This window comes from Pleurodeles waltl, chromosome 7 (assembly GCF_031143425.1).
Source record: "Pleurodeles waltl isolate 20211129_DDA chromosome 7, aPleWal1.hap1.20221129, whole genome shotgun sequence".
NCBI classification, from domain to species: domain Eukaryota; kingdom Metazoa; phylum Chordata; class Amphibia; order Caudata; family Salamandridae; genus Pleurodeles; species Pleurodeles waltl.
Window position 1 is genome coordinate 366,171,327 of NC_090446.1, and position 20,030 is coordinate 366,191,356.

At 45.2% G+C, this 20,030-nt stretch overlaps 1 protein-coding gene across 3 annotated transcripts in view; it reads right to left on the minus strand.

Annotated features, from left to right (window-relative positions):
- The window catches only part of ITCH (itchy E3 ubiquitin protein ligase), a 779,961-nt gene that overhangs the window by 667,173 nt on the left and 92,758 nt on the right, over positions 1-20,030 (minus strand). Inside the window, exon 2 of one of the 3 annotated variants that reach the window (XM_069243814.1) lies at positions 22-203. The exons of 1 other annotated variant lie outside the window; for it this stretch is intronic. In XM_069243814.1, the coding sequence (XP_069099915.1) occupies positions 22-72 (51 nt within the window). In that variant the 5' untranslated portion in view covers positions 73-203. Of the gene's footprint in view, positions 1-17; positions 204-20,030 lie in introns of all 3 variants that reach the window. One more of the 3 variants, XM_069243815.1, reaches the window with a different exon arrangement.

Consider the following 20,030-nt stretch of genomic DNA (forward strand, 5'->3'; position numbering starts at 1 on the left):
AAGTGAATTTATATTACCTACAATTAAGAACCCAGACGTGATGGGTGTGTCCAAACTGAGCAGGATTCGCATTTACGGTAAGTGCTTGACCCTTAGTTGTCCTGAAAGAATGATTGTATCAAGTGACAGTTCATTCCCTCGAAGTTGCTGACTGCCTGCTCAGTAGGGTGACCACCTGGCATTGAGGCAAATTCTGGACAGAACTGTAAAAAATTCAGGACAAAGGGTCAAAATTCAGGACAAAGGGTCAAAATTCAGGACAAAGGGTCAAAATTCAGGACAAAAATTCAACAAACAAACGTCAGTTTTACAGACACACGCAAGAGAGGCCATGCCTCACTATGTTGTCAGTGCATTTATTTACTCTTTTTTAACATAGCACTAATTATTCACTGTGGACCTTTTGTGATTGCCTCCTGGTGTGCTACATTCAGGTGTCACATTACGTCCTTGTTCAGTAGTAAATTAATGCCCTTCAGGGCAAGGCCATCACCCCTACCCAAATCTACCCGATCATTCCTGAAGAGAAAGTAACAGCAACATTTTGATTATGTTTCTGAACATTTAAAAAACCCTGGCAAACAGTCTGGGAAACATTAAGGTAATTAACATTATGCTAGTTTAAACCAATTGAACAAAAACATCTGGCTTACCCCAACCGCCCATGGACTTTCAACCTATTTTTTTTTTTTTTTTTTTTTTAAGAGGCAGGGCAGATGGTGTGGATGACAGTCTCACACCTAATGACAGGATGTGATGTACCCATAACTTATCTGTAGTCTCACTGCACTAGAGTGTATGTTTGGGACTCTACATTTATCTCAGAAATGGGAGCCCGGACTACCAATCAAAGATAATAAAAGAGTAGGATGAAATCGAGATCAAATGGGAGATCCACAGCAAGTAATTCAAAGGGTTGGTGCTAACAACTGGATAAATAAATAAGAGAAGAACAAGGTGGGACAATTCCTAAAATCAGACAAGATGGGTCCACCAAGACTATTTGAAGGTATTGGGTACCTGGGGAGTTGTCTGCACACAGGAGCGAAACAGAAGGGGCACTGTCAAGTGGTTGAACAATCAACACCCATCCACCTTGGCAAACTCTACTGGTGCAATGGTCCGCTGTTCGTGCTTGTAAAGGATGAGCAGGGGCCAGACCCCTTGCAAGGTTGTGCAAGGCAATTGCCCGCTTAGTCCATGTCTTTATATGGTTTTGAAATTCAGCAAAAGCCAAACTAGAGATCTGGGTTATCCCTAAGTGTCAAGTACACATAGAATCTTCACAATATTTGGGATGTAAATTGCACAAACAAAATTTACAAATTTTAAAATGTAATTAGTGTTTCGTTAACATATGGCACTGTTTTCGCCTTCATACACAATTAGATCTCAGATTGAACTGGGAACCAGTTACCTTTTGATACCTAGTAATTAATAGCTACCATTCTTACACTGATTTCCAGGATGAAAATCTCAGCAGAGCGAAGCCCAGTTTGCTTTTTGGTCTTCTCTTCTGCTTTCTGTAGAGGCCATGTGGCACTAGCGAAGATGGTGTGCTACCCCAATGATAGTATTATTTTGCAAACCATCCCCTGCTCGTCCTTCATTCCTTCTTCAGACAGGCCATACATCTGATTTGGTCGCTGCGGCGCCATCGGGAGCTCTTTCCACTCTAAAGCTAACTGTGACTGCGGGTGGATTAGATCTTCTGGACTTAGAATGCTTTTATTCAGCTGCAGATGTCCAATGGGTGGCTCACTGGCTTTCTGCCCACCTCCCTGCATGAGATGGGGTTTACCAGTAAAGACTTTTAAGGAAGGCTTAATGCGCTGCTCATCGTTTCCTACTGACCATTCTATGTATCACCATCCGGGGTTATCATGCATGGCTTTCTCTTGCCTTGCCAGAACCTGTAAACTCACTGACACTAAGAAACCCTATGCTCCTGCACTACCTTTGCTACGCCTTCCCACTTGCACAGGATGGCTGTGCTCAGAGCAACTCCATCAGTGGCATGTTGCAGGTGTCTTAAAATTGGGGACTTTGTTTCTGAACAGTGAGCTACTAAATTTCCAAACCCTTGTGGCGGACTACCATCTTCACCCCGGTCAACGCCTTACTTACAACCACCTTAAATAATCATTAAATGCCCCATTTCATGTCTGCTACCTAGCACTAACCCTGCAAGAGGTGTGCCAGAAGCTCTGTACCATAGGAAATGGTGGCAAACTGATAGAATGGGTGTACAGACCTATCCTGCAACATGGAAATCACTCTAGGTCTTCTTGTCATACTACCTGGGTGATTGATGTAGCCAAACCTCTGCAAGATATGGATTAAAACACTGTACTTTCCCCACAAAGTATCCCACAGCTGTCACTTTAAGTAAATTCATAGTGCTTCCTTGAGAATGCATTCTGTCCGTTGCTTGCCATTGGCCTTGTGGTTTGTAACTCACAATTTGTTGCTTTCAATTTGCTGGCTTTATTTGTTTTAGGCTATGCAGCTTGAATTCGTCCCTTCCCTTGCCAAAACCTTATTTACAGTATCCTGCCGAGTGCTTCCTTTCTGTAAACAGGCCTGTAAATCTTGTTCTTATCTTATCATATTTGCTGTGCATTCAAAGAACAAAGTCAAATGTCAGGCTCTGTCTTCGGTGGGAACTCAGTGTTTACTTTCCTTTCTCTGACTTCAAAGTGAGAGGATTTATGCAACAATCTTGCTAGATACTGGTGTTAGGAAAGAGTTTTTTCTATCACATGACAACATTTAAATAGACTTCAGAATATATCAGAATTAGAAGTACAAATCAAGCACATTTTTGTTAATTCTGAACTGTGATGGAAACAAATACCTTTACATGATTAAAACAAATCATTGCATTAGGTGATGCAATTTCCACACATCGCCTGTGCACAATAGAGTTTGATTTGAAAAACTGTATATCTGTGCAAATGTAATGGTCATTTCAATCAAAAATGTGTTGTCTGTAATGGCAGTGTGTTACCACACCATGCTCCACTCCACTCCACTCCACTCCACTCCATGCTCCACTCCACTCCATGCTCCACTCCACTCCATGCTCCACTCCACTCCATGCTCCACTCCACTCCATGCTCCACTCCACTCCACTCCACTCCACTCCACTCCACTCCACTCCACTGCACCCTACTCTGTATCACTCCACTTTACGCCGCTCCATGCCACTGTTCTCTTCTCCATTCGGAACCACTCCACATTATGCCACTGCTCTCTATGCTACTTCACACTATGCCTTCACACTATGCCTCTCTACTCTACTCTATACTACTCTAACACCACCGCACTTTGCGCCTCTCTACACCACTGCGCTCTGCTCGTCTGCACGCCATACCAATCCAGTCTAGGCAACACCAATCTAATCCGCACAACTCTACTCTCTGCCACTCTGCAACGCTGCACTGTACACCACTGCACTCGAACCTAATACACTCTATGCTAATGCACTTTACTCTGTAACACTCAACTCTATGCCCCTGCACTCTACATCAATGCACTGTACATCATTCTAATCTACTCTGCACTCTATGCCACGGCACTCTACACTACTTTACTCTATGCCATCACACTCTATGCCACTTTATGCAACTCCACTCTAACCTGCACTTCTCCACTCTAAGCCACCTCACTCTACTGTGAAATAATCTACTTTATGCCACTGCACTGTGCCACTGCATTCTATGCCACTGCACTCTACCCTGCACCTCTCCACTCTATGCAACTGCACTCTACTCTGAAACAATCTATTCTAAGCCACTGTACTCTATACCACTCTGACCACTGCACTCTAGTTCAATGCACTCTACGCCACTGCAAGCTGACACTCTGCAACACTGCTCTGGCCGCCACTATACTCTACACCACTCTGCTCTGTACTACTGCATTTTGCACCAATATACTCTATTCCACTGCATTCTATGCCACTCTACTCTGCCCAATGCCACTCTAGACCAGTGCACTCTAAACAACTGCACTGCCCTTTACTCTACACCACTGTACTCTATGTCACTGTTCTCTGTACCACTCTACACCACTGCACTGACACTCTACTCTGCACTCTACACCACTCTACTCTATGCAACTGCACTCTAGGCACTATACTCTACTCTACACCACTCTACAATACTCCACTCTGCACCACATGAGTCTACTCTGCACTCTATGACACTGCACCACTCTGCATTACTGCACTCTCTGCTACTCTATTGTATGCCACTCTACTCCACTCTATGTAACTCTACCCCACGCCACTCTATGCCACTGCACTCTGCGCCACTGCTCTGTGCCACTCTACATCACTGCAGACACTCTACTCTGCAGTGTTGCACTCTCCACCACCGTACTATAAACCAATGTACTATGTACCACTCCACTCTATGTACCACTCCACTCTATGTACCACTCCACTCTATGTACCACTCCACTCTATGTACCACTCCACTCTATGTACCACTCCACTCTACAGCACTTTGCCCTACGCTGCACCACTCTACACTACACCACTGCATTCCCTGCAACGTGAGTGTACTCTGGAATCTATGCCACTGCACCACTCTACACTACTGCTCTCTCTGCTACTCTATTGTATGCCACTCTACTCCACTGCACTCTATGCCACTCTACTCTGTCCCATGCCACTTCACTCTATACCACTGCACTCTACGCTAACGCACTCTAAACAACTGCACTGTACCCCACTGCACTGTACTTTGCACCACTGGGCTCTACGCCACTGCTCCTATGCTACTCGACTCCACACCACTATGCCACTAGCTTTAAGCCATGCTGAACAGCAGCTACTCTGGTGTATAACATGGCTAATGGCTAAAACACATTAGCAAAGCCAATAACTCTTTCGTAGATGAGACCTATTGGCTTTGCCAATGTTTGTTAGTACTATGAGGTACCGAGGTACCTGAAAGAACTGTGAAAAAAACAATTACATCATAATAAAGGCTGCTACAAAATGCGCAAATATATTTCGGTTAAATAAAAAAAAGCGCTTCTCAAATACCGATTCGAATAATATACAGTTTATACCTAGTGATAAAAAAAATGTATAACACTCCATTAAAACCACACACTCCACAGTTCACCTTGGAACACCATTACAATACCTCTCTGAAAGAAATATCTTTGCCACCAGAAAACTTCAAGTGACTCCTTTTATTAAAGTCAATGCAGGTTTTCAAGCCCCTTTGTATTTGCAGATTTACCAGTTGCCCACATTTGCATGTCTTTAGGGAAGGAGACCCCCTGGCAAGAAGGCCTTTTCTTATCTGTCTGCCGGAGTTGTGGAATGTTCTTTTGTTTACGTACGCCTGGTTTGGCTGGGTTGTAAAACCTATCGTGTCGACATTCACTAGATGGGCCCTTCAAGGTTTTGGGTTACACAGGAGTTGTGCTATTTAACATTAAGTAGGCTTTCCTCTGGTGAGCACACCTCCCTATGTCATACTGACAGTGCTTCTTTGAAAGCCCTCGCCCTTTTCAAGAAAACTGGTGGCAAAAAAACAACAATAGAATGCACCGAACAACCTTTAACAAAAGAAAGACACATTTGTACAAGTTCGGCTATTTACTCATCCCCCACACCAAAAAAAGACACTGTTGGCTTGAGAATAATTCTATTCCTTTATTCTATTTTCAAAAGTCAGATTGTTCTGGTTATCTGTTCGATGAAGCACCTGCAACGGACTCACGCTGGCAGTACTTGTTCCTACTGCTCACTCCACCCGTACGAGGACGCGCTACTAGCTCAAGGGCTCTTCGACGTCTGCGAAGAACATTCCGGTAGGGCGAGAAGGTCAGGTATTTGATGGGCTGAAAAAGGGGAGAGCTTACGTAGTAGCATGACTCAGTGGAAACGAGGCTACAAGCACACTCTTCAAAGTCCTGGGAAAACAAAAGGTGAGGTGAGAGGCCAAGGTGCATCTCGTGGCTTGCTGACAGCGGCATTTTAAATATAAACGCATGATGAGGTGCAGTGTCAAATTACGCACGGGGCAGTTGACTAGCAGCACTGGAAGTATCGAACAATTAAGTATACAAGTGGTCTGACATTTGAAGAATTAATTAACAAGCAGGCAATGCCAACAGGTATTGTGCAGACACACATTCAAGTAGGACTGTCTAAGAGCGCATTTTTGCCAATGTACCTGCCTAAACTAAGAGACTTACAACAATCAAACTATAATCTACAAGTATAACTCACCAACAAGCACTGGCAATGCCAATAAATTTGGCATATAAATTAAAGTGGCTTTAGTGTCATTGATGCGATTAGGTATTCATTAAATTCGCATACATACATGGTAACTTATCTTTGCATTCATGCATCCATCCGCTGACTGATTCCTGCATTCACTATCTGGCACAACCACAGTAAAACAAGTTCAACATCATAAACAAGATCCATGAAAAGAACACAAATAGGAAAAAGGAAACATCCTGCCGCTACACAAGTCAGTACAATGCTTGTAATAGCAGTCACAAAACGTAGCAGTGGGTGTGCTTGAAGCATATTGTACAGGCTATTGTTTTTTTAAGTTCAAACATGGCCGCCACGTTCAGAACAAACACACTGCCCATTATGGAATGGTAGAACAATGATACACTATAGACTACGGCATTCCATAATGGTTGTCTGGTTTGGAGAAATCAGCAACACCACATACGGCGCTCTACAAACGAAATGAGTAGAATGCAAGCATCCCCTACTGTGAGAAAGTAGCCTCTTTCTAGCCTTGTTACCCCCACTTTGGGCCTGTTTGTGAGTGTATGTCAGGGTGTTTTCACTGTCTCACTGGGATCCTGCTAGCCAGGGCCCAGTGCTCATTGTGAAAACCCTATGTTTTCAGTATGTTTGTTATGTGTCACTGGGACCCTGCTAGTCAGGACCCCAGTGCTCATAAATTTGTGTATCCTGTGTAGTGCCTAACTGTCTCACTGAGGCTCTGCTAACCAGCACCTCAGTGGTTATGCTCTCTCATTTCTTTCAAATTGTCACTAACAGGCTAGTGACCAATTTTACCAATTTACATTGGCTTTCTGGAACACCCTTATAATTCCCTAGTATATGGTACTGAGGTACCCAGGGTATTGGGGTTCCAGGAGATCCCTATGGGCTGCAGCATTTCTTTTGCCACCCATAGGGAGCTCTGACAATTCTTACACAGGCCTGCCACTGCAGCCTGAGTGAAATAACGTCCACGTTATTTCACAGCCATTTTACACTGCACTTAAGTAACTTATAAGTCACCTATATGTCTAACCTTTACCTGGTAAAGGTTAGGTGCAAAGTTACTTAGTGTGAGGGCACCCTGGCACTAGCCAAGGTGCCCCCACATTGTTCAGGGCCAATTCCCTGAACTTTGTGAGTGCGGGGACACCATTACACGCGTGTACTACATATAGGTCCCTACCTATATGTAGCTTCACAATGGTAACTCCGAATATGGCCATGTAACATGTCTAAGATCCATGGAATTACCCCCTCTATGCCATCCTGGCATTATTGGGACAATTCCATGATCCCAGTGGTCTGTAGCACAGACCCTGGTACTGCCAAACTGCCTTTCCTGGGGTTTCACTGCAGCTGCTGCCAACCCCTCAGACAGGTTTCTGCCCCCCTGGGGTCAAGCCAGGCTTGTCCCAGGATGGCAGAACAAGGGACTTCCTCTGAGAGAGGGTGTTACACCCTCTCCCTTTGGAAAATGGTGTGAAGGCAGGGGAGGAGTAGCCTCCCCCAGCCTCTGGAAATGCTTTCTTGGGCACAGATGTGCCCAATTCTGCATAAGCCAGTCTACACCGGTTCAGGGACCCCTTAGCCCCTGCTCTGGCGCGAAACTGGATAAAGGAAAGGGGAGTGACCACTCCCCTGACCTGCACCTCCCCTGGGAGGTGTCCAGAGCTCCTCCAGTGTGCTCCAGACCTCTGCCATCTTGGAAACAGAGGTGCTGCTGGCACACTGGACTGCTCTGAGTGGCCAGTGCCACCAGGTGACGTCAGAGACTCCTTCTGATAGGCTCCTTCAGGTGTTAGTAGCCTATCCTCTCTCCTATGTAGCCAAACCCTCTTTTCTGGCTATTTAGGGTCTCTGTCTCTGGGGAAACTTTAGATAACGAATGCAAGAGCTCATCCGAGTTCCTCTGCATCTCTCTCTTCACCTTCTGCCAAGGAATCGACTGCTGACCGCGCTGGAAGCCTGCAAACCTGCAAACCTGCAACATAGTAGCAAAGACGACTACTGCAACTCTGTAACGCTGATCCTGCCGCCTTCTCGACTGTTTTCCTGCTTGTGCATGCTGTGGGGGTAGTCTGCCTCCTCTCTGCACCAGAAGCTCCGAAGAAATCTCCCATGGGTCGACGGAATCTTCCCCCTGCAACCGCAGGCACCAAAAAGCTGCATTACCGGTCCCTTGGGTCTCCTCTCAGCACGACGAGCGAGGTCCCTCGAATCCAGCGACTCTGTCCAAGAGACCCCCACAGTCCAGTGACTCTTCAGTCCAAGTTTGGTGGAGGTAAGTCCTTGCCTCACCTCGCTGGGCTGCATTGCTGGGAACCGCGACTTTTGCAGCTACTCCGGCCCCTGTGCACTTCCGGCGGAAATCCTTTGTGCACAGCCAAGCCTGGGTCCACGGCACTCTAACCTGCATTGCACGACTTTCTAAGTTGGTCTCCGGCGACGTGGGACTCCTTCGTGCGACTTCGGGTGAGCACTGTTTCACGCATCCTCGTAGTGCCTGTTTCTGGCACTTCTCCGGGTGCTACCTGCTGCTGAGAGGGCTCCTTGTCTTGCTCGACATCCCCTCTCTCTCCTGGTCCAATTTGCGACCTCTTGGTCCCTCCAGGGCCACAGCAGCGTCCAACAACGCTAACCGCACGATTTGCAGCTAGCAAGGCTTGTTGGCGTTCTTTCGGCGGGAAAACACTTCTGCACGACTCTCCACGGCGAGAGGGATCCGTCCACCAAAGGGGAAGTCTCTAGCCCTTTTCGTTCCTGCAGAAACCGCAGCTTCTTCTGTCCAGTAGAAGCTTCTTTGCACCCGCAGCTGGCATTTCCTGGGCATCTGCCCATCTCCGACTTGCTTGTGACTTTTGGACTTGGTCCCCTTGTTCCACAGGTACCCTAGATTGGAAATCCACAGTTGTTGCATTGTTGGTTTGTGTCTTTCCTGCATTATTCCTCTAACACGACTTCTTTGTCCTTAGGGGAACTTTGGTGCACTTTGCACTCACTTTTCAGGGTCTTGGGAGGGTTATTTTTCGAACTCTCACTATTTTCTAATAGTCCCAGCGACCCTCTACAAGGTCACATAGGTTTGGGGTCCATTCGTGGTTCGCATTCCACTTTTGGAGTATATGGTTTGTGTTGCCCCTATCCCTATGTTTCCCCATTGCATCCTATTGTAAATATACATTGTTTGCACTGTTTTCTAAGACTATACTGCATATTTTTGCTATTGTGTATATATATCTTGTGTATATTTCCTATCCTCTCACTGAGGGTACACTCTAAGATACTTTGGCATATTGTCATAAAAATAAAGTACCTTTATTTTTAGTATAACTGTGTATTGTGTTTTCTTATGATATTGTGCATATGACACTAAGTGGTACTGTAGTAGCTTCACACGTCTCCTAGTTCAGCCTAAGCTGCTCTGCTAAGCTACCATTATCTATCAGCCTAAGCTGCTAGACACCCTATACACTAATAAGGGATAACTGGGCCTGGTGCAAGGTGCAAGTACCCCTTGGTACTCACTACAAGCCAGTCCAGCCTCCTACACCTACTGCCCGGGGAGTTGTAGTATCCACTTAAGAAAAAATAAAAGTAAAAAAAAAAAATATATATATTAATAAAACAGAGAAGCAGCAAAGAAATGAAAGTAAAATGCAGTGCTCTGTCAAGAAGGAAGCAGAGTAAATGTCGCCAGGAAAGACCAGTGGCAGAAACGGGGTGACCCCAAATGCCCACTAAGCATTTGAACACATATATATATATATATATATATATATATATATATACATATACACACATATACACACACATATATATATATATATATATATATATGGAATTATGTAATATTTGATGATTTATTTTTTAACCACAAGACCCTGCCAGACAGCTAAGCTTTTCAGGCCTCTGTAAGAGATTATAGGGCAAATCATTACAGTGCAACTCCTCTACCAAACAAATTTATCAAATGGCATTATCAAAACAAAATAAATCCCTACAAAAGTAATGAGATTTCATTTAACAAAATACTTCACTGCAAGACTTTAAAACAGCACAAAAGCCATACAACTTTTAAAAGGCATATATGCTTTAACGTGTTACACATTAAAGAAATCTTGCCAACTGCCTTTGTGGTAACTCTTCATTTTAAACAGATCAAGACTATGGCATATGAAAAACCTTTTCCTAGTACACCAATTAGGCATATATCTTATCATTGGCTGTCACCATAAACAATTCAGGCCTATCATATTAAGCTTTCTCACAAGGCAACCATCAGGCATGCAGTCAAAATTACAAAAGTGCACAACATTACAGGTGGAAAAGCAAATATTGTCTCTCCGAAGAGGAGTCCTCTAACAATGACTCCCACAGTGCTAAACAGATATGCCCACCACAGTTTATCAGATGGGGTAACCAAAATCCCTGCCTCCTTCAGTTTCCATTGAACATACTAGAAAAATAATCTACTTTCAAATGATCATTGACTTTAAAACAAGCTTTTCACAATCACTACGGCAGGCCTACTGCCTTTACTGTAATTCGCTATTAACAATGAAGGCTATAATCTTTGTCCATCGTTTATCACCATAACCAACTCAGACCCAATGTGTTGCACCAAAGCTTTCCCAAAGTATACTGTAGTAAAATTACATATATTTAAAAAATTAGAGTTCTCAAAACAATATCAAATCCCTACTAACAGAACCCAATAAGGATTACCAGAGTGCAAATCTTCTATCCCCCTGAATTGTTCAGGTAGGTCATGAACTCCAAAACACTTCCCTACTACAGAAATCTGTATAATTCTGTGTAACAAAATATCTCCATATAGGCTTTATCACGGTGAAAGTGTGCATGTATAAATGTATATGGTATTTCTACAGCGTAAGCCTAGCCAAAAAGCTGCAGAGCATTGTACATAGTCAAAGGGAATCATTAAGTCAAAAAGGAAGTTTGGTTGTGGACGGTTAATGGATAGTCAAGTAGTGTTCTTTAAAGAGGCAAGTCTTACATTATTTTCTAAACTGGGGCAACATTGGGTCAGTCCTAATGGTTTCAGGTATGTTTTTCCAGATCCTGAGCCTATCTTTTTTTTTTTTTCTTTTTTTTTTTTTTTTTTTTAACACTTCTTAGTCTGCAGACTGACGGTGTGCGAGTAGATCCACAAGAAAAGGTAAACCTGTCTGTGGAGGTGCTGTTAACCCCTTTGGTGCCTGTGAAGGCCAATGGCCATCAAACGCACACCCTCACTGGTGTGTCTGACGTAAGTCTTCCCCATTGGAGCAGGTTAAGCAGCAGGTAAGGCCACAATCGACTGATGGGGTACACAGGCCGTAAACTGCATACCCAGCTTTCAGGAAGGCATACTTTGAAAGGAGAGTGTTTCCCCTTTTAAACAAGGCCTTCCTGAAAGGGTTCTCTGGCCGTGGATTTCAGCCGCACTGCGATCCACGGCCAAAAAAACGCACTAGACACCAGGGATTATATCTGGGGGAGTCGTCCCTCATGAAAGTGGGCCACCCGAAGAAAAAAATATGTGTTTGTTTGTGGGGCGAGCGATCGCGCCCCCCCTTTGTCCAAATTTAAAAAAATAAACAAGGTGATATTGACAGGGGTCGGCCTGTGAGCAGGAGGGCCAACCCCCTGTGGGTGCTATATATATTTCAAAGAAAAGTGTGCCCAGGAATCTTTTCGAACATGGGAAGTTTCGGGGTGATTTGTCAAGCATAGGATTGTGAACACAACTACAGCCCGAGCTGCTAGTCGTAATTAGACCTAATTTGTCAGAAAGGTAGCTTTTGGTCCAGAAAGAAGCCTTTTTATTATTTGGTGCGAATCTGTTCAGCAGTTTAAGAGAAATTAAAGGAAAACTAAATTTGTTTATCTAGAGGCGCAACCACTTCGCAAATCCTCCCAATCTTGTGTAGATATCGGATTGGTTGCCAACACTTCAACCAAGAAGTGTTGGCAGCCATTTTGAGACTCTCCTTCAGTCCAGTCTCAAAAACAAATGTTAAAAAATAGAAAAGGTGTCAGTGTACGTTCACCCTAACCCACTAGCCTTGGTGCCGTGAATTTTTTAAAAAAACATACACATTTGCTTTTAATATTGTCCCCAGGTGGGCCAGGCCGGAGAGGCATTTCTTAATTATGAAACAAATTGGGGGTTGGGGGGAAAGCTTCACGTACCCCACCTCCTAGGACCACCACCTCCCCGGGTAACATGTAAAATAAACGCGGGGCGCACGGACCACCAACCTCCACCCCTCCAGTGCACATTCAGCTATACTTAGCACAGGGTTGGATTCTTTATGGGCTTTTTTAAACATCGAAATTCACTGAAAAAAATAAAATAAAGGTTACAGGGACGTTATGGTTAGGCTCACATTTTAAACATATAAAACCAAAGAAATATACCTGTTAGAGTTATTTCAGGTAACTATAGCTTGTGCCCTAAGTTAACTATAACTCAGGCCCTCACCATACACTGTTAATTAATTAACTTATATATTACAGAACTCATGGCATCTTAAATAACCTCATTGATGAAATCAATTTAATATTTGTAGTAAAATGTTGAGCAAAAAGCTGTGCATGGCGGGGCATGACAGTTTCCTTAGGGTTCAAGTTCTAATTACTTGAAATAGCTGACTTTAATAGTTGAATTCCAGTGGTTATGTACATTTAAAATGTGAGCCTAACTATAACGCCCCTCTAACTTCTGCCTTTCTTCAGTTAAAAAAACAAAAACAAAGCGGAGCTGCTGTTCAGGCAGTACATTGTGAGCAAAAGTGCTCACTATGGCATCATGCTGTGTGAGCGCTCTAGTGGCTATGTGCACAGCTTTAGAGTGTATACAGGGAAGGACTCTACTTTAAACCCTGTAGGTTGCCCTCCCACGCTGGGGGTCACAGTAAAGATTGTATGGGAGCTTGGCAGCCACTCCTTCTCAAAGCCTATAACCTTTATGTGGACAATTTCAATACGGCAGTAGAGCTTTCCCGTGAGCTCTACAAAGCTGGCACTGTGGCCTGCGGTCAGTTTGTTGTTGCCACAAGGGATTCCCAGAGGAGCTCGTTTGAAGGAAGCACAAGAAAATAGAGAGCACTGTGGTGCGTTCCAACAAACTGCTCACAGTCAAGTTCTCGGATGGGTGCGAGGTGTACTTGCTCACTACAATTTATGATGAAAGCACTTCCCACATCACGGTTTGGGGTCAGATGGCCGAATTTAACAAGCCCACCTGTACACTTGATTATAACAAGTACATGGGCAAAGTGGACAAGAACAACCAGGTTCTTCAGCCATAAAATGCGAATTGTAAAACTCGCACTTGGTATAAGAAACAGTTTACCCACCTGATCCAGATGGCAACATACAATGTGTATGTTGGTTATGGCCAGACAGCCACAGGAAGACTTGTGTCTTTCCTTGACTTTCAGCGGTCTGTGATTAAAAGTCTCACTGCTACAAAAGCAGCAGCCTCCATTTAAAAGCCAAAACAGATAGACCATGGTGTCACTCTAAAAAGTGCTCGAAGAAGGGAAAGAGGCAAGAGAGTTGTGTTTACTGTCCCCAGTGCCCATCTTGTTTTCCAACTTGCTTTATGGTGTATCATATTAAAGCGAACTTCTGGGAAATTGACTGAGGTGGAGCTGCCGTTAGGTAAACCTTTCAATGGCTGTGCATTGATACCTACTGTCCATGATCCACAACTTCGCTAGGCAAGCAGCCACAGAATTTTAGTTCCTCTACTTCAAGAAATCATGGACTACTTTATCTCTTGCCTGACACCTTTATCCACCGTCAGAATGTGGTAGGTGCTCTGTTCGCCGATTGACAAGTGCATGATAGTCCCCACACTGCACATACTGGTGGACAGAAATATGCCACGTTGTAACAGAATGCCCTGTGTGGCAAATGTTAAAGGAGTGATTGACTCTTTAAGTGCTTGTTAGGGATCTTATGTATTCTACACAAGGACCACCATGATTGCCCACAAGAACCAGTGTAAGTGTACTAAGTCAAACAAATGACCCGTGGGACTTATTCACCAACATTACTACTTGCTCTGAAAACTAGACACCTAGGGGTATCCAGGGTGGGCTGACACCTTGCAAAGCTCAAACATTGCTTATAACACACATTTACCTTACAATTCCATAAGGAACATTCCTGGAATTTGCAGGTTGCTACAAAATTCTTACCATCTAGCGTTTCCCCAAGTCTCCTGAGAAAAATGGTGCCTTGATTTTGTGGGTGGGCAGAGTGCCCTCAACAGGGAAGGGCCCAAAAAGTACTGCAGCAACATCAAAATTATCTACCACAAAACAACCCGGTTTTGTACAAAGGTGGTTTTGGGGGGGGGGGGGGGGGGAAACAACCTACGTTTTTGGTCCCAGTGACCATCTAGGGAAACCCACCAAACCCAGACATTTCTGAAAACTAGACCCCACGGGAGTCCAGAGACATGTGACTTGTGTGAATCAAAGCTTTCTTACCCAGAATACTCTGCAAAGGTGAAACGTTGAATTAAAACACTATTTTCCTTGCATTTCTTTGTCAAACTACAGGAATGTGCAAGGATCCACAAAATTCTTAACACCCAGAATTCCACCAGCTGTCCCCTTGCAATCCCCCCATCCATGAGACGCAGCAAGGACCTGTGCAGATGTCCAGTAAATAACATAGGTGATTCCCCATGCCTCCCTGCTCCACTTACCTGCACAGCACATTGCACCACAGAGCACAGGCAGCCTAAACAAGACTCTATAGGACATAGCTATAACCACTGGGGTGCCTATGGGCTGAACAGTCTACAACGCCATTACAGATACCAAACTGCTCTGATGAGACTGGCTGCCTTAATGCCTACTATTTAACCTAGGACCAATTGACTACTGAAGAACCATAAAAAGCCCCTTGACTGGAAAACTGACTGAATAACAAGTATGGGCAAATTCCAAAAAACGGGACCAGGCTGATGCCAACTTCTCCCGGGAATAGCCACTGCGAACACTTAGCTCATGAACACTGCCTCGCACAAAATAGAACCACAGTGTGCAACCCTAGAGACAGTACTGCAGGCCATTGCTGCCTCACACGAGGCGCTAAAATTAAAAATGGACACCATGGCCGCAGACATAGGACTCCTACAGGATCCCCACAGAAGGCTGGCTGAAAGAGTCACAACAATGGAACGAGCACTCAACATCATTACTTCTGATCTTACATCGGTGATGGGCAGGATGTCGATGGTGGAGGAACAAGTCCAACACTGGAGAAGAGGGCTGAAGATTCCGAAAATAGGGCAAGAAATAACAACAGTTGGATCACTTGTCTTTCAGAAAAAAAATCAAGAGTACATCTAGGGACATGGTCGCCTTCTTGAAGGGGTGGCTTTGCGACGAGGTGGCATAAGAAGGCTTGTCCCAATATTATGCTATCAAACACCCATAACACTTACCGGCACGAGCGCCTCTACCTGGAGCAGTTCCGTGGCCAGTTGAGGCCTAACAACTGTAATACCATGAATCAGTTCATATTCTTGCCCAGGCTCAAATTACAGGAGGCCTCCCAGTGGATATCCAGTGGGTGATGATTTTCCCAGACTTTACTAGGGAGGTTCAAAAAATGCGACCCTCCGTCACCAAAGCTAAGAAGTGAATTAGGACTCTTGGCATATGTTATGCCATGTTGTTTCTGGCCAGACTAAGACTGGTACATGGAGATGGAGTGCAGGTCTTCACCACGCCCGCTGCAGTATGGGACTGGATCAATGGGCTCCCACAGGAGGGTGGTCGCCCCATGGCTACCTCTTCCAGAACAAAGTAGAAATCAACCAAGAAGATAACCAGGAAAATGGAGGCAGCTCTGTCCCGCTCACAGGCCATACAGGAGTGCATGAGGGTTGTGGAGGAGGTGGTGGCGGCAGCAAATAGCGCAGCGGGATCCAGTCACCTACTCCTTGGAAGTGGGCAACAGATCCGGTGACTAACTCAGTGCAAGCTTCAATGACTTCTTACAATTCAGACACCTCGATGCTGCCAATCAACCGGGGCACATCTGATGAAATCATCTAGTGAAACCTCTGTGAGTAATGGAGGACTGCGTAGTATTAACCTGTGACTATGACTAGGTCATGCCTGTATGAAAACTGATTAGCAGCTGGGCCATAACGTATAAATTATACTTACTTCCTGTGGGTTGTGTTAAGTGAGGCCGGGAGGTGCTGTGACTGGTGCAACCCCTCAGTTATTAGGGGTTACATATTGGTTAGCCCCTGTCGTCAGGGTGCCCCACCACCAAGACTTCAGTCGAAATGTAACCAATGTGCTGAGTTGGGCCCTCCACCCCTGACCTACATACATTCCGACATTATACAGACATGGCTGCCCCTTAACCTATACATTAATCAGCTGGAAGGTTAGGGGGCACAACAAAATCACTAAACAATATAAGATATAATCACATCTAAAGATGAGGGGAGGACATTATGCCATATTGCAGGAAACTCACTTAACTTGCAAAGGAAAGGGAGGCGCTGTACAAAAGATGGCAGGGATAAATGTGTGCCACCTCCTATTCGGCATTTACCAGGGGGTACTGGTGAGGGTCCTCTCTGTGGTCCCCTTTCAATAAACAAATACAATTATAGACCCTGATGTGAGATAAGTAGTGCTGTTGGGACGACTAGCTGGCCTAGACCTGACCACAGTAGGGATTTATGCTCCCAACACTGACCGGGGGGGGTTCCTGAGTGCAATATCCAGACTCCTAGCACCTTACATGACTAAGAATATCCTACTGGGGGCGACTACAAATGCTTAGCAGACTCCATACTGGACAGGACCCACCCACCATTACTAGATTCTCCTGTGCACCCCCCTGCCCGTATGTTCATGGGCTGGCAACTGAAATGGGAACTAATAGATAACCGGAATGCACGTCTTACATGTGCACCTTGAAACCTTCCTGTGCTCCCCAGGAGTACATAAATCAATCCGTAATAAAGAATACCACTGCCAGACTGTGTCCGACTACAACGCAGTGCTAATATCCCTGGACTGGCTCAGTGAGCACCCTTGTATACCAGACTGGCGCCTACGAATATGGACACTGGAAGACCCGATCTTTTTGGCCACCATTGACAAGGCAATACAGACTTATTTCACTTCTCCCTTGGCTGAGTGGGCCTCTTTCAAGGCAGTTTTCAGAGGGTGCAGCATAGCATAAATAGTAGGAGTGTGTCGTACCATAGTTAAAAGAAATCAAGACCCATGAGCAAGCCTTAAGGGAGTTTGAGATTGCAAGGCTAGGGAACTCAGACCTATCACAACAACTGTTCGATGCAGGAGAGCAGGCATGAGTAAGCACAGAGAAACTATGCTGCTCTGACTACTGCAAATACATGATCCTCGATCACGTGGAACGCAATAAATGAGGAACCCTACTGGCCTGGTTGGCGCATCCCTCCTCCAATGGTTCTGTCATCCTTGAGGTAAATTCAGACTTGAGAGAACGCCTCTATATGTAGGGAGTCAGGTTTGAGGAATACTACACCACACAATATGCTCCCCCACCAGACCTACCCCCACAACTAATGAACGACTTACTGGACCAAGTGGTGATCCAAACACATGCAGGAAGAAGGGGAGGAACTCGGGGGAGTATCCCAATTCAGCAGCTGATAGCAGCGGTCAAAGCTCTGACTTGGGGCAAAACTCCTGGGACAGATGGCTTCCCAGTAGAGTTCTATGCAGCATTCTTAGGCAACCTAATACCTAAACTGATGGATCTTTATGCGAGTGCTTGGGAGTCTGGACACCTACCAGTCATCACAAATTAAGCCTTAGTGATCCCACTACTCATACCGGGCTGCCCAACCCAGGACGTGCGGGTGTACCACCCATGGTCAAATCTCAACATTGAATACAAGATCTTAAGTAGAATATTGGCAACTTGGCTCCTCCCTCTAATGGCCAAGCTGATCCACAAGGATCAGGCTGGATTCATCCCAGGACGCAACACAGCGCAAAATATATATGCAGGCTCTACAGGATACTGGATGCAGAACTACTGGATAAACACAAAGGGCCTACAGTACCAATAGATATTGAAAAGGCCTTTAACAGCCTAAGATCAGACTTCCTATTACACATGATGGTGAAGATGGGTTTTGGACCGGGATTTCTTCAATGAGTTAGACTCCTGTACTTAACCACCAAAGCCAGAGTTCTGACTGGGAAGCACATTTCAGGGGTGTATACAGTAGAACGCAGAACGAGGCAAGGTTGTTCGCTTTCCCAACTTTTACTCGCCATTGCTGTTGAGCCACTGGCTAGTAGTGTGCCCTAGGGCATGGCTTTTAAAGGACTAGACATACCGGGCACACAACACAACGCCACCCTTTACGCAGATGACATGCTCCTGTTCCTGCGAAGCAGATACCGAACTACCTAAAGCAAGCAATAGCCCAGCTAGAACGTGTCGAGATAACATCTGGCTTGCGCATTAGTTGGCAAAAATCCCACTTTTTTCAGCTCAGCAGCATAGCCCACCCAGCCCTACAACCTGCGGGGCCTTACTTGGAAAGGGACATGCCTTAAATACCTGGGGTCTGGATATACCATGACCCTCTAGATCGGCTGGAAGGCAACACTGGAGCAGCAATCAGATCAGAAGCTTCAGGTCCAGTATAGATATTTAGAAGACCTTGCCCTTATCAGTAGTGGGTAGAATCGCTATAGCAAAAATGGTAGCACTCCCCAGGCTACTATACGTCTCCACACTGTCCCTCATTATACGACAACAAATTTTTAGGGCACTAGACACCCTACTGACAGAGCTCATGTGAGGAAAAAGAACCTGCACTGTTAAAGCTGCTGTGCCAAACTGCCAGAAAGTGGAGGGGGGGGGAGGGGATTAGTGAAACCCATACATGGAGGCTTACTACTTTGCAGCACAGTTCCTATTACATAGGGCGATAATTGCAACAATATGTGACTTATGGAGAAAAGGGCCAGAAAAACATGTAGATAACAGGAGATGCCAAACTCTATGCACAATATCAGGCTGGTGTAAAGCGGTCACCTGCCTCTACCAAGCACTGTGACGAAATAGTAGCACGCCTTTACTAACACTGACCGAAACGTGGGAAAGTCCTTCTGAACACATACACAGCGTCCCACAATGCTTGATTTAAACTGAACAGCTTTTACCTTCTGCACAGGGCCTACCTGACCCCCAGCAGGATCATACATCTTTTTGTGGCCACAGGGGCAGCCTGCCCGCGCTGCGTGGAACACAGAGCAGAGATGCTCCACATGGTATAGACATGCCCACTATTAGCTGATTACTGGAAAAAGTTAACACTGTCAACTACAATACAATGAGGTAAATTACACACACTCCTCTGGCTTGTCTTTTGGGGCGCTTTTCAAGACCTGCTAAACATAAACTGACCACCCGGTTCACAGACTTAGATTTGATCATTGCAAAAAGGGAGATCACAAACTGGAATAACACCAAATGCCCTAGACTGACAAAGTGGAGGGAAGAACTGATCAACCAGGTAGAATCTGAAGGAGCTACACTACTTATGGAAACTAAACTGGGCCACTGGATGGGACACGGGTGTGGGAACACTTATTGGACTACCTCAAAAACCCAGAGAGACACACACCCAATTAGGACTACCAGCACAAGCCGACGAAGCAAATAACTATTAGCCATTGCTGTC